The sequence below is a fragment of the Mastigoproctus giganteus genome, chromosome 8 (assembly GCF_048544385.1).
Source record: "Mastigoproctus giganteus isolate SK-2022 chromosome 8, ASM4854438v1, whole genome shotgun sequence".
NCBI classification, from domain to species: Eukaryota; Metazoa; Arthropoda; class Arachnida; order Uropygi; family Thelyphonidae; genus Mastigoproctus; species Mastigoproctus giganteus.
The window spans coordinates 721,604-743,453 of NC_143582.1; the positions used below are offsets into that span (position 1 = coordinate 721,604).

The 21,850-nt window shown below is 40.0% G+C and overlaps 1 protein-coding gene across 1 annotated transcript in view; it reads left to right on the top strand.

Moving 5' to 3' along the window:
• Positions 1-21,850, top strand: part of LOC150081187 (serine/threonine-protein kinase 40-like) — a 156,994-nt gene that overhangs the window by 79,335 nt on the left and 55,809 nt on the right. Inside the window, exon 5 of the mRNA XM_090378949.1 lies at positions 1,632-1,800. Coding sequence (XP_090235075.1) covers positions 1,632-1,800 — 169 coding nt within the window. The remainder of the gene's footprint in view (positions 1-1,631; positions 1,801-21,850) is intronic.

Genomic DNA, 21,850 nt, shown 5'->3' on the forward strand with positions numbered 1-21,850 from the left:
TCATCATAGTAAAGTACCGTTCACTTTATGATGTGTAGTAATCGCCAGTCGTTGTGAATTGAATTTTAATTCTATTAAACAGCAATTCTAATTAGCGAAAATAGGAGGAATGTTATCCACAGGCTATAAAAGTACACGATATTACCTTACCAATTAAAAAATTAAATGATACATGAAAATCGGAATAATTATTACATACTGTAATATGTACATACAACTAGTTGACATTTCTGTTCACTGACATTTGTGGGTGGGGGTTAAAATTTAAAACAGTAAAAAGATAAGCAATCAATAACAAAGAAGACAGCACACACAAATTGCAAGTAACACGATATGCGCAAGTGAGAACGGAGTAACAAGTTACGAAGCTTTAAAAATAGGAATGAAGAGAAGATTCTGAAAATTAATTTTTTTTATATGATTGAAGATTTCATGGAAGTGTAAACACATTTCACCATAATAACCTACAGAATTCCATCTTTCGGTATTATTGCAAATTAAATAAGATCAAGTTTACTATTCGTTTATGATAGATTGCACTAACAGAAAAGCCCAATAAACAGGTGACTGCTAATTGTTTTTGTTTTATGGTTGTGACGCCCAGAAATCCGACTGAACCACATGGTTTGGTCGGAAACAATCATAGGGTAATCTCCAGTGATGCGGTCTCCTGTCCCAAATAAACGGCTGCCCCGATTAACCGGTGGCTCAAATAACCACTGTATTACATATTAAGTTATATTCTTTTAGTTTCTCTGTCAAGTCAACCATGAACCATATGCCATGCATTATATGTTCTCTCCAACCATATTTATTAAACACTTTAGTCCTTTACCTATTTTATTTCAAAACCTCTTAATTTTACTAAATTCCCCCTTTCACTTTTAATGGTGCTTTGCTACAGAATGGGTTTTTTTTTTTTTTTTTTTTTTTATAAACTCCCCCAAACATGAAAGGTATTAGAACCTATAGTACTTAGTACTGTGCTTGGAGAACGGTATAGACAACAGATGAATTTGACACAATGAGGTAGAGAGATTTTAAGCCAGAGGAGATTCCAAATTACCAAGTCTCTGACATGGAATATCAGAATGGACATATGCACGAGTACCACCTTTGAGGCGAAAGGAATCATACAGCGAATAATTTGGGCAACTGAGATGAGCAGTAGTTGAATTAAATAATAACTGAGATTTTGTCAAAAAAAGTACATAGGGTTTGGCAGACTTCAAGTGGAAATGGACATCGTTGAGATTAGAATTGAGACCACGTATATTTGTGAAATGAACTAGGAAGCAGTGCCATTAATATTACACTAGAAGCAGAGAACTTATATTGTCGTATTTTCTGGTGGTTGACTTTTGATAATGACACTAAGGTTGTGCAGTATATGGCAATATGTTTATTTATTTTTATTTATGCATTTTTGCATGATTTTTTTCCCTATTTATTTCTTTTTTCTATTTCTCCTCAAATGTTCTATTTCCTTTCTTTCCATTCATTTTATTATTAAATATAATTTAATGATAAAATGATTATGTATATTATTGTTATTATTTTAAACAATACCTTTTCATATTGGGTAATTGATATTCTATTTTATCACCAATTTTTTCATTTTGTCTTTATAGAGGAATATTGTACATCGAGATTTAAAACTGGGTAATATGGTATTAAATAAAAGAACCAGAAGAGTCACAATCACCAACTTCTGTTTGGGAAAACATCTTCTTAATGAAAATGACCTGCTCAAAGACCAGAGAGGCAGTCCAGCATATATAAGTCCAGATGTGCTTAGTGGTTGGTAACAGTTTTATAATTTTTTTTGAGTATTTTATTGTGTAATTTAGAACACAGAGAAAAAAATCATAACTAAGGTAATTAGAAATGATGAGGGCAAAGTTAAACTAGAAGAGTGGTTATTTGTGTGCAGTAAATATTTTGATGATTTACTAAATGCAAGAGGTGAAGACATCACTGAAAAAAGAAGAAATGAGGGGAAATTTTGAATACTATCTCTGTCCTTGAGGTAGAAAAAGGACATGGAAAACATCAAGTATGGTAAGGTAGTAGGTGTAGATGATTTCAGTCATGATATACCAAAAGCTGGAAGGGAAGTAGTGTTGTGGTGGTTAATCACATTATTTACTAGGGGTTCCTGGAAAATTGACAGTGGCATTAATTGTACCAATATATAAAAAACGGAACTAGAGCTGAATGTGACGTTACAAAGAAATTTCACTTTTTAATATACCAGAGCAGAGGATTATCAGTATGTTAGAGGTTATCAGACTTTTAGGAAGAGGAGTTATGTTTTAGGCCAAACAACTGATTCTGACATAAATTGAGAAATAAATAAATTTCTATTTATTTTATAGACAGCCATGATAGTGGATAAATTCATTGTGACTGTATGCATATTGAAATATTAATGGCAACCTAATATCAGTGCTACAGCTATTCACATATTGGGTATTCATATTAAGACAAATTATACAATAAAGTCAAGTTATACTTTAAGGATAAGTATCGGAACATTTACCTTTTTTTTTTTTATTTATTTTTTTTTATTCTTGTTTGAAAATATACAAAATTTGCAACTGCACAGTATATTTTGAAAAAGTTTATCACTTTCACATTCACCAGAAGAAGATGATTGATCAAATCAGAATGGATTTGATCGGTATTACCAAGTGACTGTTCATTGAAAACATATCCCCTTTCTTTGTGAGAAGTGGTCTTAAATGGTTTATAACAAAACCTGAAGAAATAAACAGCAGATGAAGCAAATCTTCATTTGATTTTATTCTTGCTGATTTTTGCATTTTCTGAAATTTGTCCAAATGGAAGTAATACAGTTTCTAATGTCAACAATGTATTGGTATTTTATGAATACTGACAAGCATATAAAACCGTTTATAAAGTTGAACATTAAGTTTATCCATGTCATTTGTGTACTTAACAAATTCTTATATTCATTGTATGCAAAAAAAAAGCCATCTTTTTATATGGCTTTTTTTTTTTTTATAAAACAGCCAAAATAGCCTTTTTTATATAATCCATAGAGATTGCTGCAGAAAATGGAAAAGTTTTTGGAAGATTTTTGATATTTTTTTACTTAATTATCATACTAAATTGTGTATAATAAATAGTTTATATTGTCCTAATTACTTACATTACATTATTTTTGATTTAGCTAAGTATTTCATAAGTTAATACTTCATAGAGCCTCTGTTATCAGTAATTTTGGTTCAAGCCTCATAGTAGTTAAGTGCAGTGTTTTAAATTATAGTAAATAAATAGTTTGAAGGTTCTAAACACCTAGGTTAGCTTTTTTTGTATTTAGCTAATTATTTAGAAAGTCAGTAGCATTATATAAAGATATAATAGCTTGGAATGTACTGCCATTACTGGAATAGTATGCAATTATTATACTCCTAGTGTATGTGGTATTTTTAAATTTAAATTACACTAAATGTCAAAAATTAGACCAAATTAGACTATGCATCAAACAAGAGCAGCATAGCTAAAATCTCAAAGTAGCTGGAATACTTTGCTTTATTAGAGAAGAGAGAACTATCAACATTAGTTCTCTTGTGGATCAAAGCTATGTACAGCATGCTTCTTGCACCTTTTTGCAAAGTAATCTCTAATAAGCATATTATGGCTAAATGTTATATCTTTTTATGCTTTCATTAAGTATCAATTCAGCATTCTGATGGGTTTATATGAGGGCTTTAAGAACTTCAAACACTCAGTCAACCAGCACAACACTGCGCACTACACTCCTGTGTGACACGACCCACACAGACATCATAGAGGCCACAATGTGCTGGTCACGCAGAATGCAGCTATTGTGGGCACACTGTTGTCAGGGAAATTGGTAACTTATTTTTTTAAATAATAGTTGGAATAGGAGAAGGGTATATCTTCCAGGGGCAAAAGGAGATGATGATGAAGTGGGGAGGGCACTGAAGTCACAGAAGAAAACAGGTATATCAGGCTTAGTGTTGAAGTTTGCAGATGATAAAAAGGTTGGCAGGGTTGTTAATGACAGTAATGGCAGTGTTCTACTGCAACAGGATCTAGATAATTTGAGCAGATGGGCTAAGAAGTTGCAACTGAAGTTTAACCTTGACAAATGCAAAGTACTGCATATGGGTAGAAGTAACCCCAGAGAAACATACCAACTGTGTGGTACTACACTTAAGGTGGTAGAAAATGAAAAAGACCTGGGAGTAATTGTGCAGGCAGATATGAAGTTTTCTGAGCAATGCAGACAGGCTGCCAGGGCAGGTCATGGGGTTTTGTCAATGATATATAGGAATTTTGCTAGCAGGGAAAAGGAGGTGATTGTCCCTCTGTATAAGGTAATGGTCAGGCCATGCCTTGAGTACTGCTTACATGTCTGGAGGCCTCATTTTAGGAAGGATGTAGATTTGCTTGAGCGTGTACAGAGAAGGGCAACAAGATTGGTGAGGGGAATGAAGGGATCCTCTTACCAAGAGAGGCTTAAGTTCTGCAAATTGCAGTGGCTGGAGACTAGGCACCTGCGCAGTGATCTGATTGAGGTGTATAAGGCCTTGAATGGGTTGAGCACGCTGAATTCTGATGGGATCCTTCCACTTGTTCAGATTACGAACCTAAGGGGGCATAAATTCAAATTAAGAAAAGACAGATGTAGAATAGATGTGCGGAAATTTGTCTTTAGCCAGCGGGTGTTTAATTGCCAGAACAAACTTCCATCTGTCGTTGTGGATGTTGATAGGTTAAATAAATTTAAGGAGGAACTGGACCCGCATTTGGAGGGAATGGTGTGTGTGTTTTTTTTTTTTTTTTTTTTTTTTTTTGGCTGATGCTGCATAAGCTCATACACTTACTTTCTTGCATCACATGCTACTACTATTACAGGCGGCGGATTTTCCGCTGCTGAAAAGGGATAAATAGTTTTGATATTTTTACTTTATTCTTCATTAATTAACATACTACATTGTGTTCAAAAAGATATTAAGTAGACTTACTAGCGCTCATTAGCTTATTTTTTAAATTTAACTAGTGATTTTTATAAGTTATGACTCACCACTCGAACTGGTGTTGGCACCAATATTGTTGAACTAGCCGCCATTGATGGAGTCGATACAAAATAGCGTAACGTATATTCAAAACTGATAGCATAACGTATAACATAAAACTAGATGCCGTAATACGTAGCACTGTATTAAGAATCTGGGAGCTTAGTATAGTATTATCAGTTAATCAATAAAATTTATTAATCTTATTAAATTTCATTGTTAATTAAATTGTATTTGAACAATAATTATGACCCAGACTAGAGCTGCGAAGCCATGATCACACATTAGCAGCAGTGCTGTGACTCTACTCTTTATTTAATTAACAATGAAATTTAATAAGATTCTCTTCCAGTAATGGCATGTACGGCCATTACTGGAATTGAATCACCAATTCAACAGTCTCAAAAAATGTGTGAAATTTTTGCAGACATTTCTAGAAAAGGGCATGATCTAGCCAAGGAGGATGTCTTTGTATGTGATAGGTGCCTAGAGTTTTGAGAAATTAGACATGAACTCAGCGTTCTGATGGGTGTCATTGAGAGTTTCAGGTGTAGGGTAGATGCTCTCGAAGAAATTAATGTGGCACCCATCAAACTCTCAGCTGCCCAACTCAATGACAGAGCTCACTCCTTTGCATCAGGCAACACTGGGCAATCTCCAAGACAGAATGCACTGGTCCCACAGGAACTAGTTATCGTTGTTGACTATCTCTGAAGACATAGAGTGGTAATCAATGGACACCGCTCTTCATAGACTAATGTTATTAGTGGAGTCCCCCACGGTTCAGTGTTGGGTTCATTGTTGTTTTCTGTATTCATCAGTGATATTGATGATGGTATGGCAGGTTTGATGTCCAGGTTTGCAGACGATACAAAGGTGGGCAGGGTTGTTAATGACACTAATGGCAGTAAGCTGCTGCAACAGGATCTGAAGGAGTTGAGCAGATGAGCTGAGAGGTGGCAACTAAAGTTTAATATTGACAAGTGTGAAGTGGTGACCCCAGAGTGGTGCATCAACTGTGTGGTACTACACTGACAGTGGAAGGAGTGAAGGATCCTGGGGGTAATTGTGCAGAAGATATGAAGATTTCTGAGCAATGCAGACGGTCTGCAAGAGTAGCTCATGGTGTCTTCTCAATGATATACAGGAATTTTTCTAGCAGGGATAAGGAGGTGATTATCCCCTTGTATAGGGCAATGGTCTGGCCACACCTTGAGTATTGTGTACAGGTATGCAGGCCTTATTTTAAGGATGTAGAGCTGTTGGAATGAGTGCAGAGAAGGGCAATAAGATTATTTAAAGGAACAAAGGGTTGCTCTTACGAAGAAAGGCTTAAGGTTGCAAATTATAGTGTCTGGAGACTAGGCACCAGCTAGGTGATCTGATTGAGGTGTATAACATTAGCATTAGTAGAGGCATTTGATGCAAGAAAACAAGCTAATGCAGCATCAGCCAAAAAAAAAAAAATAAATAAATAAATAAAAAATAACCACTTCCACTTCACCCCTCTGTTCGTTCGAAATACCTGTCCAGCTGAGCCTTAAACTTGTTCAGGCTATCAACCTCCACGACAAGGGATGGAAGTCTGTTCCACCAACCAACCAACCAACCAACCAACCAACCACCCACTGGCTAAAGGCAAATTTCCTCACGTCTATCCTACATCTGTCTTTCCTCGATTTGAATTTATGCCCTCTCAGGTGATTATTCTTAGCAAGAGGAAGAATCCCATCAGCACTGAGCATGCTCAAACCATTCAAGGCTTTATACACCTCTATCAGATCACCTCGCTGGTGCCTAGTCTCCAGACACTGTAATTTGCAAAACTTAAGCCTTTCTTCGTAAGAGCACCCCTTTGTTCCATTCACCAATCTTGTTGCCCTTCTCTGTACTCGTTCCAGCATCTCTACATCCTTCTTGAAATGAGGCGCCTCCGTTGCCAGGTGGGAAGGAGCAGCAGTGCGTAGTACACACTTCTTGATTAGACCGGGGTTCGAGCCCGTCACCACCAAATACGGAGGATGCGGAAAGGTCAGGGAACGACCACCGCATATCCCGGAGCAATATGGCCTTAGTTGCTAATGCTCCTAAAAACCCAAAAAGAACAACATCCTTCTTGAAATGAGGCCTCCAGACCTGTATACAGTACTCTAGGTGTGGCCTGACCATTGCCTTATACAAGGGAATAATCACCTCCTTATCCCTGCTAGAAACATTCCTATATATCATCGACAATACACCGTGAGCTACTCGTGCAGCCCATCTACACTGCTCAGAAAACTTCATATCTGCCTGCACAACCACCCCCAGGTCCCTTTCATTCTCTGCCACTGTCAGTGTAGTACCACAGAGTTGATACTTTGTTCTGGGGTTGCTGTTTCCCATATGTAGTACTTTACATTTGTCAACGTTAAACTTCATTTGCCACCTCTCAGCCCATCTGCTCAACCTTTCCAGATCCTGTTGCAGTAGCATAGTGTCAGTAGTGTCCTTGACAACCCTGCCAACCTTCGTATCGTCTGCAAACTTGGACATTAAGCTTGATATACCATCATCAATATCATTTATAAATACAGAAAACAATAATGGTCCCAATTCTGAACCCTGAGGGACTCCACTAATAACATTAGTCCACGATGAGCAGTGTCCATTGATTGCCACTCTGTCTTCTCCCCCTCAACCACCCCTTTATCCATAGCAGCAATTTTCCCCCAATGCCACACTGCTCCAATTTGTGCAGCAGTCTTCCATGTGCAACAGTATGAAAAGCCTTTCTAAGATCCAAGTATATAATATCAAAGTTATTCCCTGCATCCAGTTCTTTTGTGACTGCATCATAGTATCCAATCAAATTGGTCAGGCAAGACTTCCCCTTAACAAAACCATGCTGTGTCCGAGCTATAACTGAAGTCTTGTCTAGATGATCCTGCAGTGCTTCTTTAACCAGTGCCTCCATTAATTTTCCGGGAACAGAAGTTAAACTAACAGGTCTATAATTACTTGTGTCGCCCTTTGATCCTCCTTTGAGAATTGATGTCACATTTGCACATCTCCAGACCATGGGTACTTCCCCTGAGTCCAAGGAAGCTCTCATAATTATGGCTAAGGGTTTGCTTACTTCCTTTGCTGCCTCCTTTAATATAACTGGATAGATCCCATCCACCCCAGGTGCCTTTCTTGTATTTATCTTCAACAATTTCTCCTCCACTTTACTCTCAGTTATTACAAGATTCTCTAGCTTACTGCCAGAGTTGAATATACCTCTGGCATTCCCCTCGCTGAATAACTCCTCATGTGTGAATGTCGATGCAAAATATTCATTTAGTTTGTTAGCTACCTGAGCAGGATCATCAACAGTTGATCCATCGATATCAAGTGGACCAATCTGATTCATCCCCTTTCTTCTAGAGTTTACATAAGTAAAGAACTCTTTGCTGTTTTTCTTTGCATTCCTTGCCAAAGATTTCTTGTAATCTGCCTTCGCCTGCCTAACCTCCTTTGTAACTTGGTTACAGATCAACTTGTATCTATCATAGGCTTCTGTGTTACGTGTTAATTTGTACGTATCCCATGCATTTTTCTTCTCTGCCATATGTCTCATTAGTGGACATCATAATATCCTATCAAATTTGTCAGACAAGACTTTCCCTTAACAAACCCATGCTGTGTTTGAATTATTGCTGCAGTCTTGTCTAGATGATCCTGCAATGCATCTTTAACCAGCGACTCCATTATTTTACCCGGAACAGAAGTTAAACTAACTGGTCTGTAGTTACTCGTGTCACCCTTCGATCCCCCTTTGTGAATTGGGGATACATTTGCACATCTCCAGTCCGTGGGAACCTCCCCTGAGTCCAAGGATGCCCACATCCACTTAGGCCTAAGTGGATGTCAGATGAACAATATTTCTTAGTTGGTATGTAAAGCCTAGTAGCTTTATATCTATTAAGAAATATTGTTCAAGGTTTAGGCCTAAATGGTTGTCAAATGAACTAATGAGACTCGTAACAGAGAAGAAAAATGCATGGGATGCATATAAATTATCAAGCGATCCAGAAGCCTATGGCAGATATAAGTTAATCTGTAATCAGGTCACAATGGAGGTTCGGCAGGCGAAGGCAGATTACGAGAAATCCTTGGCAAAAGATGCTAAGAAAAACAGCAAGGATTTCTTTACTTATATAAAGTCTAAAAGGAAGGGGATGAATCTGATTGGTCCACTTGACATTGATGGTTCGACTGTTGATGATCCTGCTCAGATAGCAAACAAATTGAATGAGTATTTTGCATCTACATTCACACATGAGGAATTATTAAGGTTTGAAAATGGCAGAAGGTTATCAAATTGTAGCAAGATACTTAATGATTTTGTAATAACTGAGAGCAAAGGCCCCGAGTGCCAAGCGATAGTTCCCAAGCGATCTTTCTAGTGCGATTTTCTAGCGATTTTCCTAGGGCGAGTACTAGTGCTTAAATAATCCCTCCACCGCTCGCAACGTTACTGCTTCCCTCGCTGAGCAACGTTACTGCTTCCCTCGCTGAGCAACGTCACTGCTTCACCGCTAGCAACGTTACTGCTAACCCCGCTTGCAACGTCACTGCTATCGCTAGCAACGTACTGCTCTCCTCTTCTGCTGATCGCTTGGTCACTGGTTGGCACCGCTCCTGCCTCCACGTGGCGGGGTCGGTAACCTGGGAGAAGGAATTCCCTCTTCCAGGGCTAAAAGGAGCAACGATGGATTGTGATGCATATCCACCGCTAGAGCCCACGGGCTCCAGACCTGTCAACTCTGATTCAGAGCATGACTTGAATCGTCCGAAGAGACAGCGGACTGAAAAACAGAGTGCAGACATACCAGCATTTCTAATAATGCACTCATTATCCACACAACCTGTAGGCAAGTTATCGCCATTTCTAATACAGAAATGCTTAGAATCGGTTGTTGGATCTCCTAAAATGGTGAAGCGTCTCCAATCTGGGGACATTCTAATTGAAGCTTCTAAGCCAAGTCACTCAGAAAAATTGTTAAAATTAACAACTTTTAACAATATTCCTGTGTCAGTAACAGCCCATAACACTCTGAACACCTCTAAAGGAGTTATCAGCGAATGGGACTTATTAAATGTGTCTGAGGAAGAAATCGTTCAAGAGCTTAGTGAACAAAAAGTGACTCATGCACGGAGAATTATGACAAAAAAAGATGGCAACCTATTACCAACCAGGTCCATTATTTTGACATTCAGTACTCCGAATCTTCCATCTTTTGTAAAAGCAGGTTACTTAAACTGCAAGATTCGACCCTACATCCCGAATCCCATTCGCTGCTTTAAGTGCCAGAAGTACGGCCATTCTCAGACGGCATGCCGAGGCGATGCTGTATGTCCTATTTGTGGCTCCAAGGAGCATTCCCAAGGAGACTGTACAGCTTCCACTCCCACTTGCCCAAACTGTAAAGGAAGCCACCCTGCATTTTCTAAGGCGTGTGGTGTGACCTTTGGAAAACAGGGAAAAAAATCCAAAAGTATAAAGTGGAGCACAAAGTCACATACCCTGAAGCAAGAAAGCAAATAATGCTAACCATGCCTAGCCGATCATATGCATCGGTCACCAAAAATAGCCGCTCAGCTGCAACCCAAACAGATGTCTCCATCGAACCGAATATTTCCTTTGCCACCTGGGCCAAAACTGTGCTAACTTACAATAAGAAAACTACAGTCAGTGAGACCAGCAACACCCCAATCAGCATCCCAACTGATGCTATCTCAACCTTGCCCGAAACAACGAAATCAGCTACTATTGAAAACCAGAAGAAAGTGAAACCACATATTAGCAACATAGAAATGGAGGTTCAATCAGAGGATGAAGAGACAGTACTAGAGTTACATGCTAGTGATACCGTGGATACAGGACGCCCAACTTTCCCCAGAAATGAAAAATCAAAACTAAGCAGACAGAAACCTTCTCAGAAAAAACAGTCAGATCAATCTTCCTCAAGTAAATCCAACAAATGAATAAATTCCTTCAGTGGAACTGCAGAGGATTGCGCAGTAATATAGATGACTTGAATGATTTACTCATACAAACTAAAGCAATAGGTGTATGTTTACAGGAAACCTTTTTATCACCACATGTTTCTCTGAAAATTAAAAATTATTCTATGTTTAGGCGAGACAGGGATTCTGATACTCGTGGTGGGGTGGCTATTCTTATCAGAACTAACATACCGTCAAGACATCTCCAAATACAAACCTCTTTAGAAGTTGTAGCGGTTCGGATAGCAATGGGAATATCGTTAACCCTTGCATCCATTTATATCCCACCGAATTATCCTTGCTCCCAGACTGAACTTGATAATCTTATCACACAATTGCCACCTCCAGTCTGTTTACTCGGCGATTTCAACGGTCACCATCCATTGTGGGGATCTTCCACCATGGATAGGAGAGGCCATTAATAGAAATATTCCTGGATAACCATAACCTGACTCTGTTAAATTCTGGCTCTCCAACTCATATCCAACTACCTACAGGTAGTACATCAGCGATAGATTTATCAATATGTTCAGCATCTCTTTTTCCAAGCATGGAATGGTTAGTGCTAAATGATCCATTCCACAGTGACCATTTTCCTATCATCAGTTCAATTCAAACACAGACGGTGTCATGTCCTAAAGGCCGTACTTCCTGGAACTTTCATAAAGCAGACTGGAAAAACTATTCAACTTGTGTTCTACTTGACAAACTATATGTACAACAAAATCATATTGATGACGTAACTGATCACATCACAAGTCATATATTATCTGCAGCAGAAATTTCTATTCCAAAATCTAACCAGAGCAAGCGGGTACACCAAAATCAGTGGTGGAATGAAGAATGCTCCAAAGCGAAACGGGAAAAAAACCGTGCCTGGAACCAGTTTCGCAAATTTCCAACTACTGCCAACCTAATTATGTACAAAAAACTCAGAGCCAAAGCAAGACAAATTAGGAAGACAGCAAAACGTGACTCCTGGATTAAATTCGCCTCAGCTATTAACAAATATACTGACACTCGAATCATTTGGAAAAAAATTCAAGCTCTCAATGGGAAATTTCTACCGCAGCAATCTCCGATAATACAATGCAATGGGCAGGACTTATCCTCTCCTACTGACATTGCAAATGCTTTAGCCGAATCTTTTTATAACATTTCTGCCTGTTCCTCTTATGTGATCTCCTTTCAACGCAGTAAAACTGATTCAGAAAGTCATAAGTTTAATTTCGCAACTAGACTTTCACTTCCATATAACCAGCTGTTTACTCTATCTGAATTGAGACAATCTTTGAGCAAATCTCCGAACAGCGCAGCAGGACCAGACGGCATTCACTACAATATGCTGAAGCATCTGTGTGAAGCTGATCTCGGCACACTATTGCTCTTTTATAACCGGATCTTCTCTGAAAATACGTATCCTCTGTCATGGCGTCATTCCTATATTTGTGCTATTCCAAAACCAGGCAAAGATCCTTCTGTAGTTGAGAATTACAGACCAATATCATTGACAAGCTGTCTGGGCAAAATCTTTGAAAGGATGGTACATAAGAGGCTCACCTGGATTCTAGACTCCGAAAATCTCCTTTCTGACCACCAATATGGCTTCCGTAAAAACAGGTCCACCCTAGATATACTTGTAAAAATTGAATCCAACATTCGTAATGCCTTCGTCAGAAGGCAACATCTAGTGATGGTCAACCTGGATATTCATAAAGCATTTGACACCACATGGCGTCATGGTATTATTAAAGATATGCATCAGTTGGGGCTGAGAGGACATCTCCCTTTAATAATTCAGAACTTTTTAAAATTGCGTACATTTCAGGTCCGATATAAAAACATGCTGTCAACATCTCACATTCAAGAAGAGGGTGTCCCGCAGGGTTCCATATTGAGTCCAACCCTATTTGCAATAAGGATCAACAATATTTTGGAAGAACTTCCAAAAACGATTGAAGTATACATGTATGCTGACGATCTGACCATATCCTGCCAATCGCAAAGCATGAATACTATCGAAAGACAGCTACAAATTGCTTTAACGAGAATTCAATCCTGGACCTTACGAAATGGATATAATCTCGCTGAACAGAAAACCACTACCACTCATTTCTGCAAACTTCGGTCACTTCATCCTGATCCAGAGCTAAAGATAAATAACGTGCCAGTTCCTCTTGCTCACAATGTCCGTTTCCTTGGTCTGATACTAGACAGGAAACTGAACTTTCAAGCACATGTGGCCTATCTTCGAACCATCTGCTTGAAGAAATTAAACATCCTCCGGTGTGTGTCATCCATGTCATGGGGTGCTGATCGTCATACCCTCATCCATCTTTATAGAGCTCTCATCAGGTCTCGCTTGGACTATGGCTCTCCAGTATATGATTCAGCGAGGAAAAGTACTTTAGAACGACTAAACACCATCCAGCACAGTGCTTTGAGAGTCGCTCTAGGCGCATTCAGAACCTCCCCGGTTCAGAGCCTGTACATCGAAGCTCATGAACCTCCCTTACATCTTCGCAGAAAATCATTACTTCTGATGTATGCTGCAAAAATCTGTAGTCTGCCGTCTCATCCTTGTTGGAGATGTCTCTTCAATACTGAATGCGAGACCTTTTACCTCAGTAAACCTAATGAAAACCGACCTGCTCCACTTAGATTTAAGGAACTGGCTCCATCATGGAACATAGAAATCAGCAATATATTTCAGGACAAAACACCACCAGATCCACCATGGAAAAATATCTGTGCAATATATGATGACTACTTTCAACAGTGGGGAAAGAACACGCTGTCTCCTTCCAATATCGCACAGTTACATGCAACTTACTCTCTTTCTAATTCAAACGCATGTGAAATCTATACAGATGGATCAAAAACCGAGACCCAAGTAGGTGCTGCTGCAATCTTCCCATCATTTAGAACTTCTGTCTCATTGCCAATAGAATGCAGTATCTTCACTGCTGAGCTCTATGCTATAAAGTTAGCTCTGGATCACGTTATTGAACATCTAATTCCGTCTGCTTTAATATACACTGACTCACTCAGTGCTGTCTCTGCCATAAATACTAATACCAATTCCTCTCACCCTGTAATAAAACAAATTCATTCTAAGTTACTTGCCTGTAAGGAATTGAATCTAACGGTGACTTTCTGCTGGATCCCAGGACATTCTGGAATAGCCAGCAATGAAAGAGCAGATCATGCAGCCAAACAACCAGAAACCACTATTTCGCAGACTTTTCAAGTTCCATATACAGATTACAAACACATTATCCGTAAAGCATGTTATAACAGCTGGTCACTAATATGGAAAGGTTATCCAGGAAATAAACTCTACCAAATAAAACCGGAACCAAAGCTGTGGCAATCCAGCTTCAGAAAAAACAGGCGAGATGAAATAATTTTAGGAAGGCTAAGGATTGGGCATACTCACCTCACCTCACTCACCTGTATCTATTAACTAATGACAGCCCTCCCCAATGCACATCATGCCAAGTTCAACTGACCATTCGACATTTGTTAGTGGACTGTCCCCACTTTCAAACCATCCGCTTAGACTTCTTTAAGTCAATTTCTAATAAGCAGTCATCAATAAATTTATTACAGATTCTGGGAGAAGATTTTAATGAAAAAGAACTATTTACTTTCCTAAATCGTATAGGAATATATCATAAAATATAGTTATCACAATTAAGCTAATATTTCATATTCACCATTAGAAAGACACAATATGGCCCTAGCAGCCTATGTGTCGTTAAACACAACAACAACAACTGAGAGCAAAGTGGAAGAGAAACTGTTGCAGTTAAACGTAAGAAAAGCACCTGGGGTGGATGGGATCTATCCAGTTATATTAAAGGAGGCAGCAAAGCAACTAAGCAAACCCTTAGCCATAATTATGAGAGCATCCTTGGACTCAGGGGAGGTTCCCACGGACTGGAGATGTGCAAATGTATCCCCAATTCACAAAGGGGGATCGAAGGGTGACACGAGTAACTACAGACCAGTTAGTTTAACTTCTGTTCCGGGTAAAATAATGGAGTCGCTGGTTAAAGATGCATTGCAGGATCATCTAGACAAGACTGCAGCAATAATTCAGACACAGCATGGGTTTGTTAAGGGAAAGTCTTGTCTGACAAATTTGATAGGATATTATGATGTGGTTACAAAGGAACTGGATGCAAAAAATAATTTTGATATCATATATTTGGATTTCAGGAAAGCTTTTGACACTGTTGCGCATGGAAGACTATTCTACAAATTGGAGCAGAATGGTATTAAGGGTAAGTTGCTACAATGGATAAAAGGATGGTTAAGTGCGAGAAGACAGAAGGGTGGTAATCAATGGGTGCTGCTCTTCTTGGACTAATGTTATTAGTGGAGTCCCACAGGGTTCGGTGTTAGGTCCTCTGTTGTTTTGTATATTTATCAATGATATTGATGAAGGTATATCAGGCTTAATGTCGAAGTTTGCAGATGATACAAAGGTTGGCAGGGTTGTTAATGACAGTAATGGCAGTGTGCTACTGCAACAGGATCTAGATAATTTGGGCAGATGGGCTAAGAAGTGGCAACTGAAGTTTAACCTTGACAAATGCAAAGTACTGCATATGGGTAGAAGTAACCCCAGAGAAACGTACCAACTGTGTGGTACTACACTTAAAGTGGTAGAAAATGAAAAAGACCTGGGAGTAATTGTGCAGGCAGATATGAAGTTCTCTGAGCAATGCAGACAGGCTGCCAGGGCAGGTCATGGGGTTTTGTCAATGATATATAGGAATTTTGCTAGCAGGGAAAAGGAGGTGATTATCCCTCTGTATAAGGCAATGGTCAGGCCACGCCTTGAGTACTGCGTACAGGTCTGGAGGCCTCATTTTACAAAGGATGTAGATTTACTTGAACGTGTACAGAGAACGGCAACAAGATTGGTGAGGGGAATGAAGGGATCCTCTTACCAAGAGAGGCTTAAATTCTGCAAATTGCAGTGGCTGGAGACTAGGCACCTGCGCGGTGATCTGATTGAGGTATATAAGGCCTTGAATGGGTTGAGCATGGTGAATTCTGATGGGATCCTTCCACTTGTTCAGGTTACGAACCTAAGGGGGCATAAATTCAAATTAAGAAAAGACAGATGTAGAATAGATGTGCGGAAATTTGTCTTTAGCTAGCGGGTGGTTAATTGCTGGAACAAACTTCCATCTGTCGTTGTGGAAGTTGATAGGTTGAATAAATTTAAGGAGGAACTGGACAGGCATTTGGAGGGAATGGTGTGATTTTTTTTTTTTTTTTTTTTTTTTTTTTTTGGCTGATGCTGCATAAGCTTATACATTTGCTTTCTTGCATCACATGCCACTACTACTACTACTACTACTTCCAAGATAAGTTCTTTGAATGCTTCCCATTTTGAATTTGCTTTTGGTAACATCATCAGTTGGTCCCACTGTATAGAATTTAAATACTGTCTCAGTCCATCATAGTCGCCTTTACGAAAGCAATAACCCTTCCCTTTACCCCTAATGGTAGTTACCTCTTTGAGTAAATCCCAGCCGACCGGGCTAGCCAGGTGGGTAAAGTGCGTGCCTGGTAGCCCAAAGGTTGCGGGTTCGATTCGCGCCTCGGGCTTGGATCAAAGTACTGCAAAAACCTTGGGAGGTGCATTATAGCCACAGAAGCCTATGCGCCAACAACTACCAAAAAAAAAAAAAAAAAAAAAAAAGAGTAAATCCCACTTCAGCACACTGTGATCACTGCCACCTAGTGGTTCATTTACCTGCAGATTCTTAATGCATGAAGAATCACTACTGATAATCAAAACAAGAGTATTACTCCCTCTAGTTGCCTCCCGAACATGCTGATGTAGAAAACAATCATCCAATAAATCCACAAAAGCCTTGCTAGTGTGTGAGTGACCAGCCCCCAAATTCCAGTCAATATCTGGGAAATTAAAATTCCCCATTATAAGACTTTCTGATTTATTGACCCACTCTATTTCCCTGTACAATTTCTTATTATACTCATCAGAGTCATTAGGCCTATAGCACACTCCTACTCTCAATTTTGATCTCCCAATGCTTATGTCACACCAAACTGACTCGACACTGCTCTGTCCAGCAATGTCGACTGGCTTCACTTCCTTGGATTTTATGTATTTCTTAACTAATGGCATAACCCCTTCTCGCTTCTTATCCTGTCTATCCCTTCTGTAGACATTGTACTCCCCAAATTCCAGTTCTGCATTCCTTATATCTGTGTGACACCACGTCTCTGAAATCCCCACAATATCTGCCTTTGATGTTTTGAGCAATACCTCAAATTCATCAGATTTATTTACTAAACTCCTAGCATTGGTGTACACGCAAGTATACATGCACCTGTTCTTTTTCTTAGCTACCCTAACACAACCCATGTGTTTACTTGTACCCCAACGATTCCCAGCAGTCTCTGAAATATCCTGCATCTTATTTTCCAGTCTGTGGCTCATTCCAATAGAAGCAGTGCAAGAATCACTTTCACCTCTGCCAGTGGCTACTGTTAATCTATTAGTCCTTGTATCCCCCCACTCTAGCAGTTTACCGACCCACCTAACACTGCCTCGATAGCATCAGCAAACATTCTTGCACCCTTTCTATTTAAGTGTATCCCATCCCTGTAGAATCAGTCTCTCCTGTTAACAAGTACAGACCAGGCTGAAAAAATTCTACCCCTTGAGCCTTGCACAATCTTTCCAGGGCCGAATTGATCGACAGGGCTCTCATCATATACTCCCTCCTATCATGTCTGGGTAGAATTGCAGACACTTTCAAATTCAACCCTAATTCACTGCTTTTTTTCAACAGTTACATGTACTTGTTAAGTAATTCTGCCGGTCCGCTACTTTTAATATCATTAGTGCCAACGTGTACAACTATATTACATTTTGTGCCCTTAAAAGATGATATCCGCTCTACAACGTCATCAACCTTTGCCCATGGCAGACATACCCTGGTCCTGTTCCACCTATCGATTCCAGCTATTTGGTGGTGACGGACTCGAACCCCGGTCTAATCAAGAAGCGTGTGCTACGAATGTTATTATTGGAGTTCCCCAGAGTTCGGTGGTTGGCTAATTGTTGTTTTGTGTATTCAGCAATGATATTGACGAAGGTATATTAGGCTTAATGTCCAAATTTGCAGATGATACAGAGGTTGGCAGGGTTGTTAATTATACTAAAGACAGTATGTTACTGGAACTGGATCTAGGTTAGTTGAACAAATAGCTGAGAAGTGTCAACTGAAGTTTAACATTGACAAATGTAAAGTCCTGCATATGGGTAGAAGTAGCCCAAGAGAATCGTACCAGCTGTGTGGTACTACACTAAGGGAAGTGGAGAGTAAAAAAGACCTGGAGGTAATTGTGCACTGTGATATGAAAACGGGCTGCCAAAGCAAGATCATGGAGTCTTGTCAATAATATATAGGAATTTTGCTAACAGGGACAAGGAGGTGATTATTCTGTGGTATTCAAGGTGTGGCAATGGTCAGGCCACACCTTGAATACTGTTACAGGTTTGGTGGCCTCATTTTATGAAGGATGTATAGTTGCTAGAATGAGTACAAAGGTGGGCAACAAGGTTGGTGAGGGGGATCAAAGGGGTTCTCTTACCAAGATAGGCTTAAATTTTGCAGCACCTGGAGACTAGGCATATGCAAGGTTATATGATTGAGGTGTATAAGGCCTTGAATGGATTGAGCAACTCAGTGCTGATGTAACCCCATGTAAAGTAAAATAAGGTTAGGTTAACATGATCACTGGTTAGTAAAATCAACCGCTTTATAGAATTAATTTTCAAAAACCAACTCTGGTGGGGCAAGCCTGCTCCACTGATTTGGGGTTCATCTTTTCAATAGACCCCATATCTGTGTTTTCCCCCCAGCCTTCAGTCTCCCCTCCCCCTCTAAGTTACAACTATTAGTGTTCGAATCATTGTTAAATTGTGTTTTTTTTTTTTTTTTTTTAGGTCCTAGCCACTGAAATCTCATGAAATTAGGTGGCAGGACCTGCCAGAGTAAATAACTATAATACTTGTGTACCTGGGCTGCCTCCATGGAGTGTGGGCAATGTTAGGTCCCGTTAGGGGCCCGGCGGCCAGATGACCTGAGAAACAATGGTACACAACACTACACATATACAAGGTCCTACACATATATTTGGTCCTTGAGGTTGTCACAGACATTCTCTCAGATATGCCAGACAAGCTGTTCTTGCTACCTGGGAGTCTAAAACGCTGATGGAACTGATATTCGGGTGACACTTAAGTCAAGTGGACCCAATTTCGGCGAAGTCCGGACGGTCTATGACAGCCAAATCCTCTGCTTGCACCTTCACGATGGTGGGACTGTTAGTAATCCTGGGTATAACCTCCATGCACAAGTACATGGTGGGTGACCACCCAGGTGTGAACCAACGTAAGCAGGGGTCGCGGTGTGGCGCCCACACCACATGGAGGAACGCCGCCCCTCTATGTTACCAGGCAGTACTAGGTGGTAGATGACTCTCATCAACCGGTGAAATCCCACCACTTTGCTTATTGGAGGCTTGAAGTGGTGGAACCCATGTTTAGTCTCTAGAGCTAAGTTCCGGTCAACCCTTCCCAATCTCTTCCATCATGCAGTATTATTGATGACTTTTGAGGTTATGATGAACATCGTGGCGAGATCCAATATTCCTTACATTTCGAGGGTACAGCTCTAAAACGGTGTTCGCAGGCCGGCCGCTAGATAGTACACCGGACCAAACCTATTGGTAACTCTCTAGGAGGCTTCCGGATCAGCTAGTGTATAATCTTGCTACCTCTACTCTGCCAGATAGTGACTGGAGGGAGTCCGAGTAGTGTGTATGCGGGGAGCATTGTCGAGGCCACGTTATGTCAAGGATCTGGGTATATTCTTACCACATGTACGCGGGCGCCTCCGTAGCCAGGTGGGAAGGAGCAACAGTGCGTAGCACACGCTTCTTGATTAGACCGGGGTTCGAGCCCGTCACCACCAAATACGGAGGATGCGGAAAGGTCAGGGAATGACCACCGCATATCCCGGAGCAATATGGCCTTAGTTGCTAATGCTCCAAACAACAAAACATCCCAAATACCACATGTACGCCATATCCAAAAATTTCATTACTTCATACAGCATGTCCCACCCACTTTTTCTTACTATTGAATACACCATGAATTGTCAAAATAATAGAGCAAGCTTATCTGCGAAAAGATCTAAACCTCCCAAGGACTTCCTAATTCATTTCACAAATATACGTGGTCTTAATTCCAATCTCAATGATGTCCATTTCCACTTGCAGTCTTCCAAACCCCATGTACTTTTTCTGACTGAATCTCAGTTATCAGTTGATTCAACTACTTCTCATCTCAGATATCCAAATTATTTGCTGTATGATTCCTTTCGCCTCAAAGGTGGTACTTGTGCATATGTCCGTTCTGATATTCCCTGTCAGAGACTTGGCAATTTGGAATCTCCTCTCTTTCATCTTCTCTGGCTTAAAATCTCTCTACCTCATTGTGTCAAATTCATCTGTTGTCTCTACCGTTCTCCCAACTCCACTAATCACTTGGAGCTCTTTGACTTCCTCTCTTTGCAACTTGACTTTCTCCAATCTAACTTACCTAACAGTGAGGTAATTTTCCTTGGTGATTTTAACGTTCACAACTGCAGCTGGCTTCCATTTTCTAGTCACACCGACCCAGCAGGTCGAGATGCTGAGGCTTTTGCAATTACTAATGACCAAGCACAGATTGTTCATTTACCTACAAGAATACCGGACAATCCTAATCATACAGCCAATATGCTTGATCTTTTTCTCACAAACAACCCTTCTAAGTACAAGGTCGAAGTGAAAGGTCCCTTAGGCACTTCAGATCACAACTTGGTGATTGTCTCTTCTCCAATGGAACCTTTATCTCATGGCTATTCCCAACCTCGTATTGTTTGGCATTACAAGAATGCAAAATGGGATGACCTGCGAGACTTCTTTTCTTCTTTTCCTTGGTCTGATTACTGTTTCAAAACTTCTGATGTCAATGTTTGCTCAGATCGTGTCAGTGAAATTATTCTTGCAGGAATGGAATCCTTTATCCCACACTCCACTTTAAAATCTCGTCCTTTATCTAAACCTTGGTTTTCCAATAAATGTGCTAAGGCTGTCCAAGAGAAGAATGTTGCATATCGTAATTGGCTTGTTTCTAATTCTTCAGTTTCATTTTCTGCCTACACCAAAGCTCGCAACAATTGTAAAGCAGTTATTAATCAGTCCAAACTAGAGTTTGAACAGGCTAAGAGTAGAAAACTTCCTTCTTGCCCTAATTTCTGGTCATTCTGGTCTCTTGCCAAAGCTATTGGCCGCAACTTTTGCCCATCTCTGCTCCCACCTCTGTCCAAACCAGATGGTTCTGTTGTCACTTCAGCCAAGGATAAAGCTGACCTGCTAGCATCCCATTTCTCTTCCAGCTCATGTATTAATGATCTTGGTAAAACACCTCCCACCATTCCTGTCACGCTCCATTCAATGCCTCCTGTGGTCTTCCGTCAAAAGGATATCAGAAGGATTTTGATGAATCTTGATGCTAAGAAAGCTCCAGGTCCTGATGGTATTTCTCCACTTGTTCTCAAAACCTGTGCTCCTGAACTTACTCCTATTCTTTGCCGCCTTTTTTCACTTTCTTATTCCAAAGGTGTTTTTCCTTCTGCTTG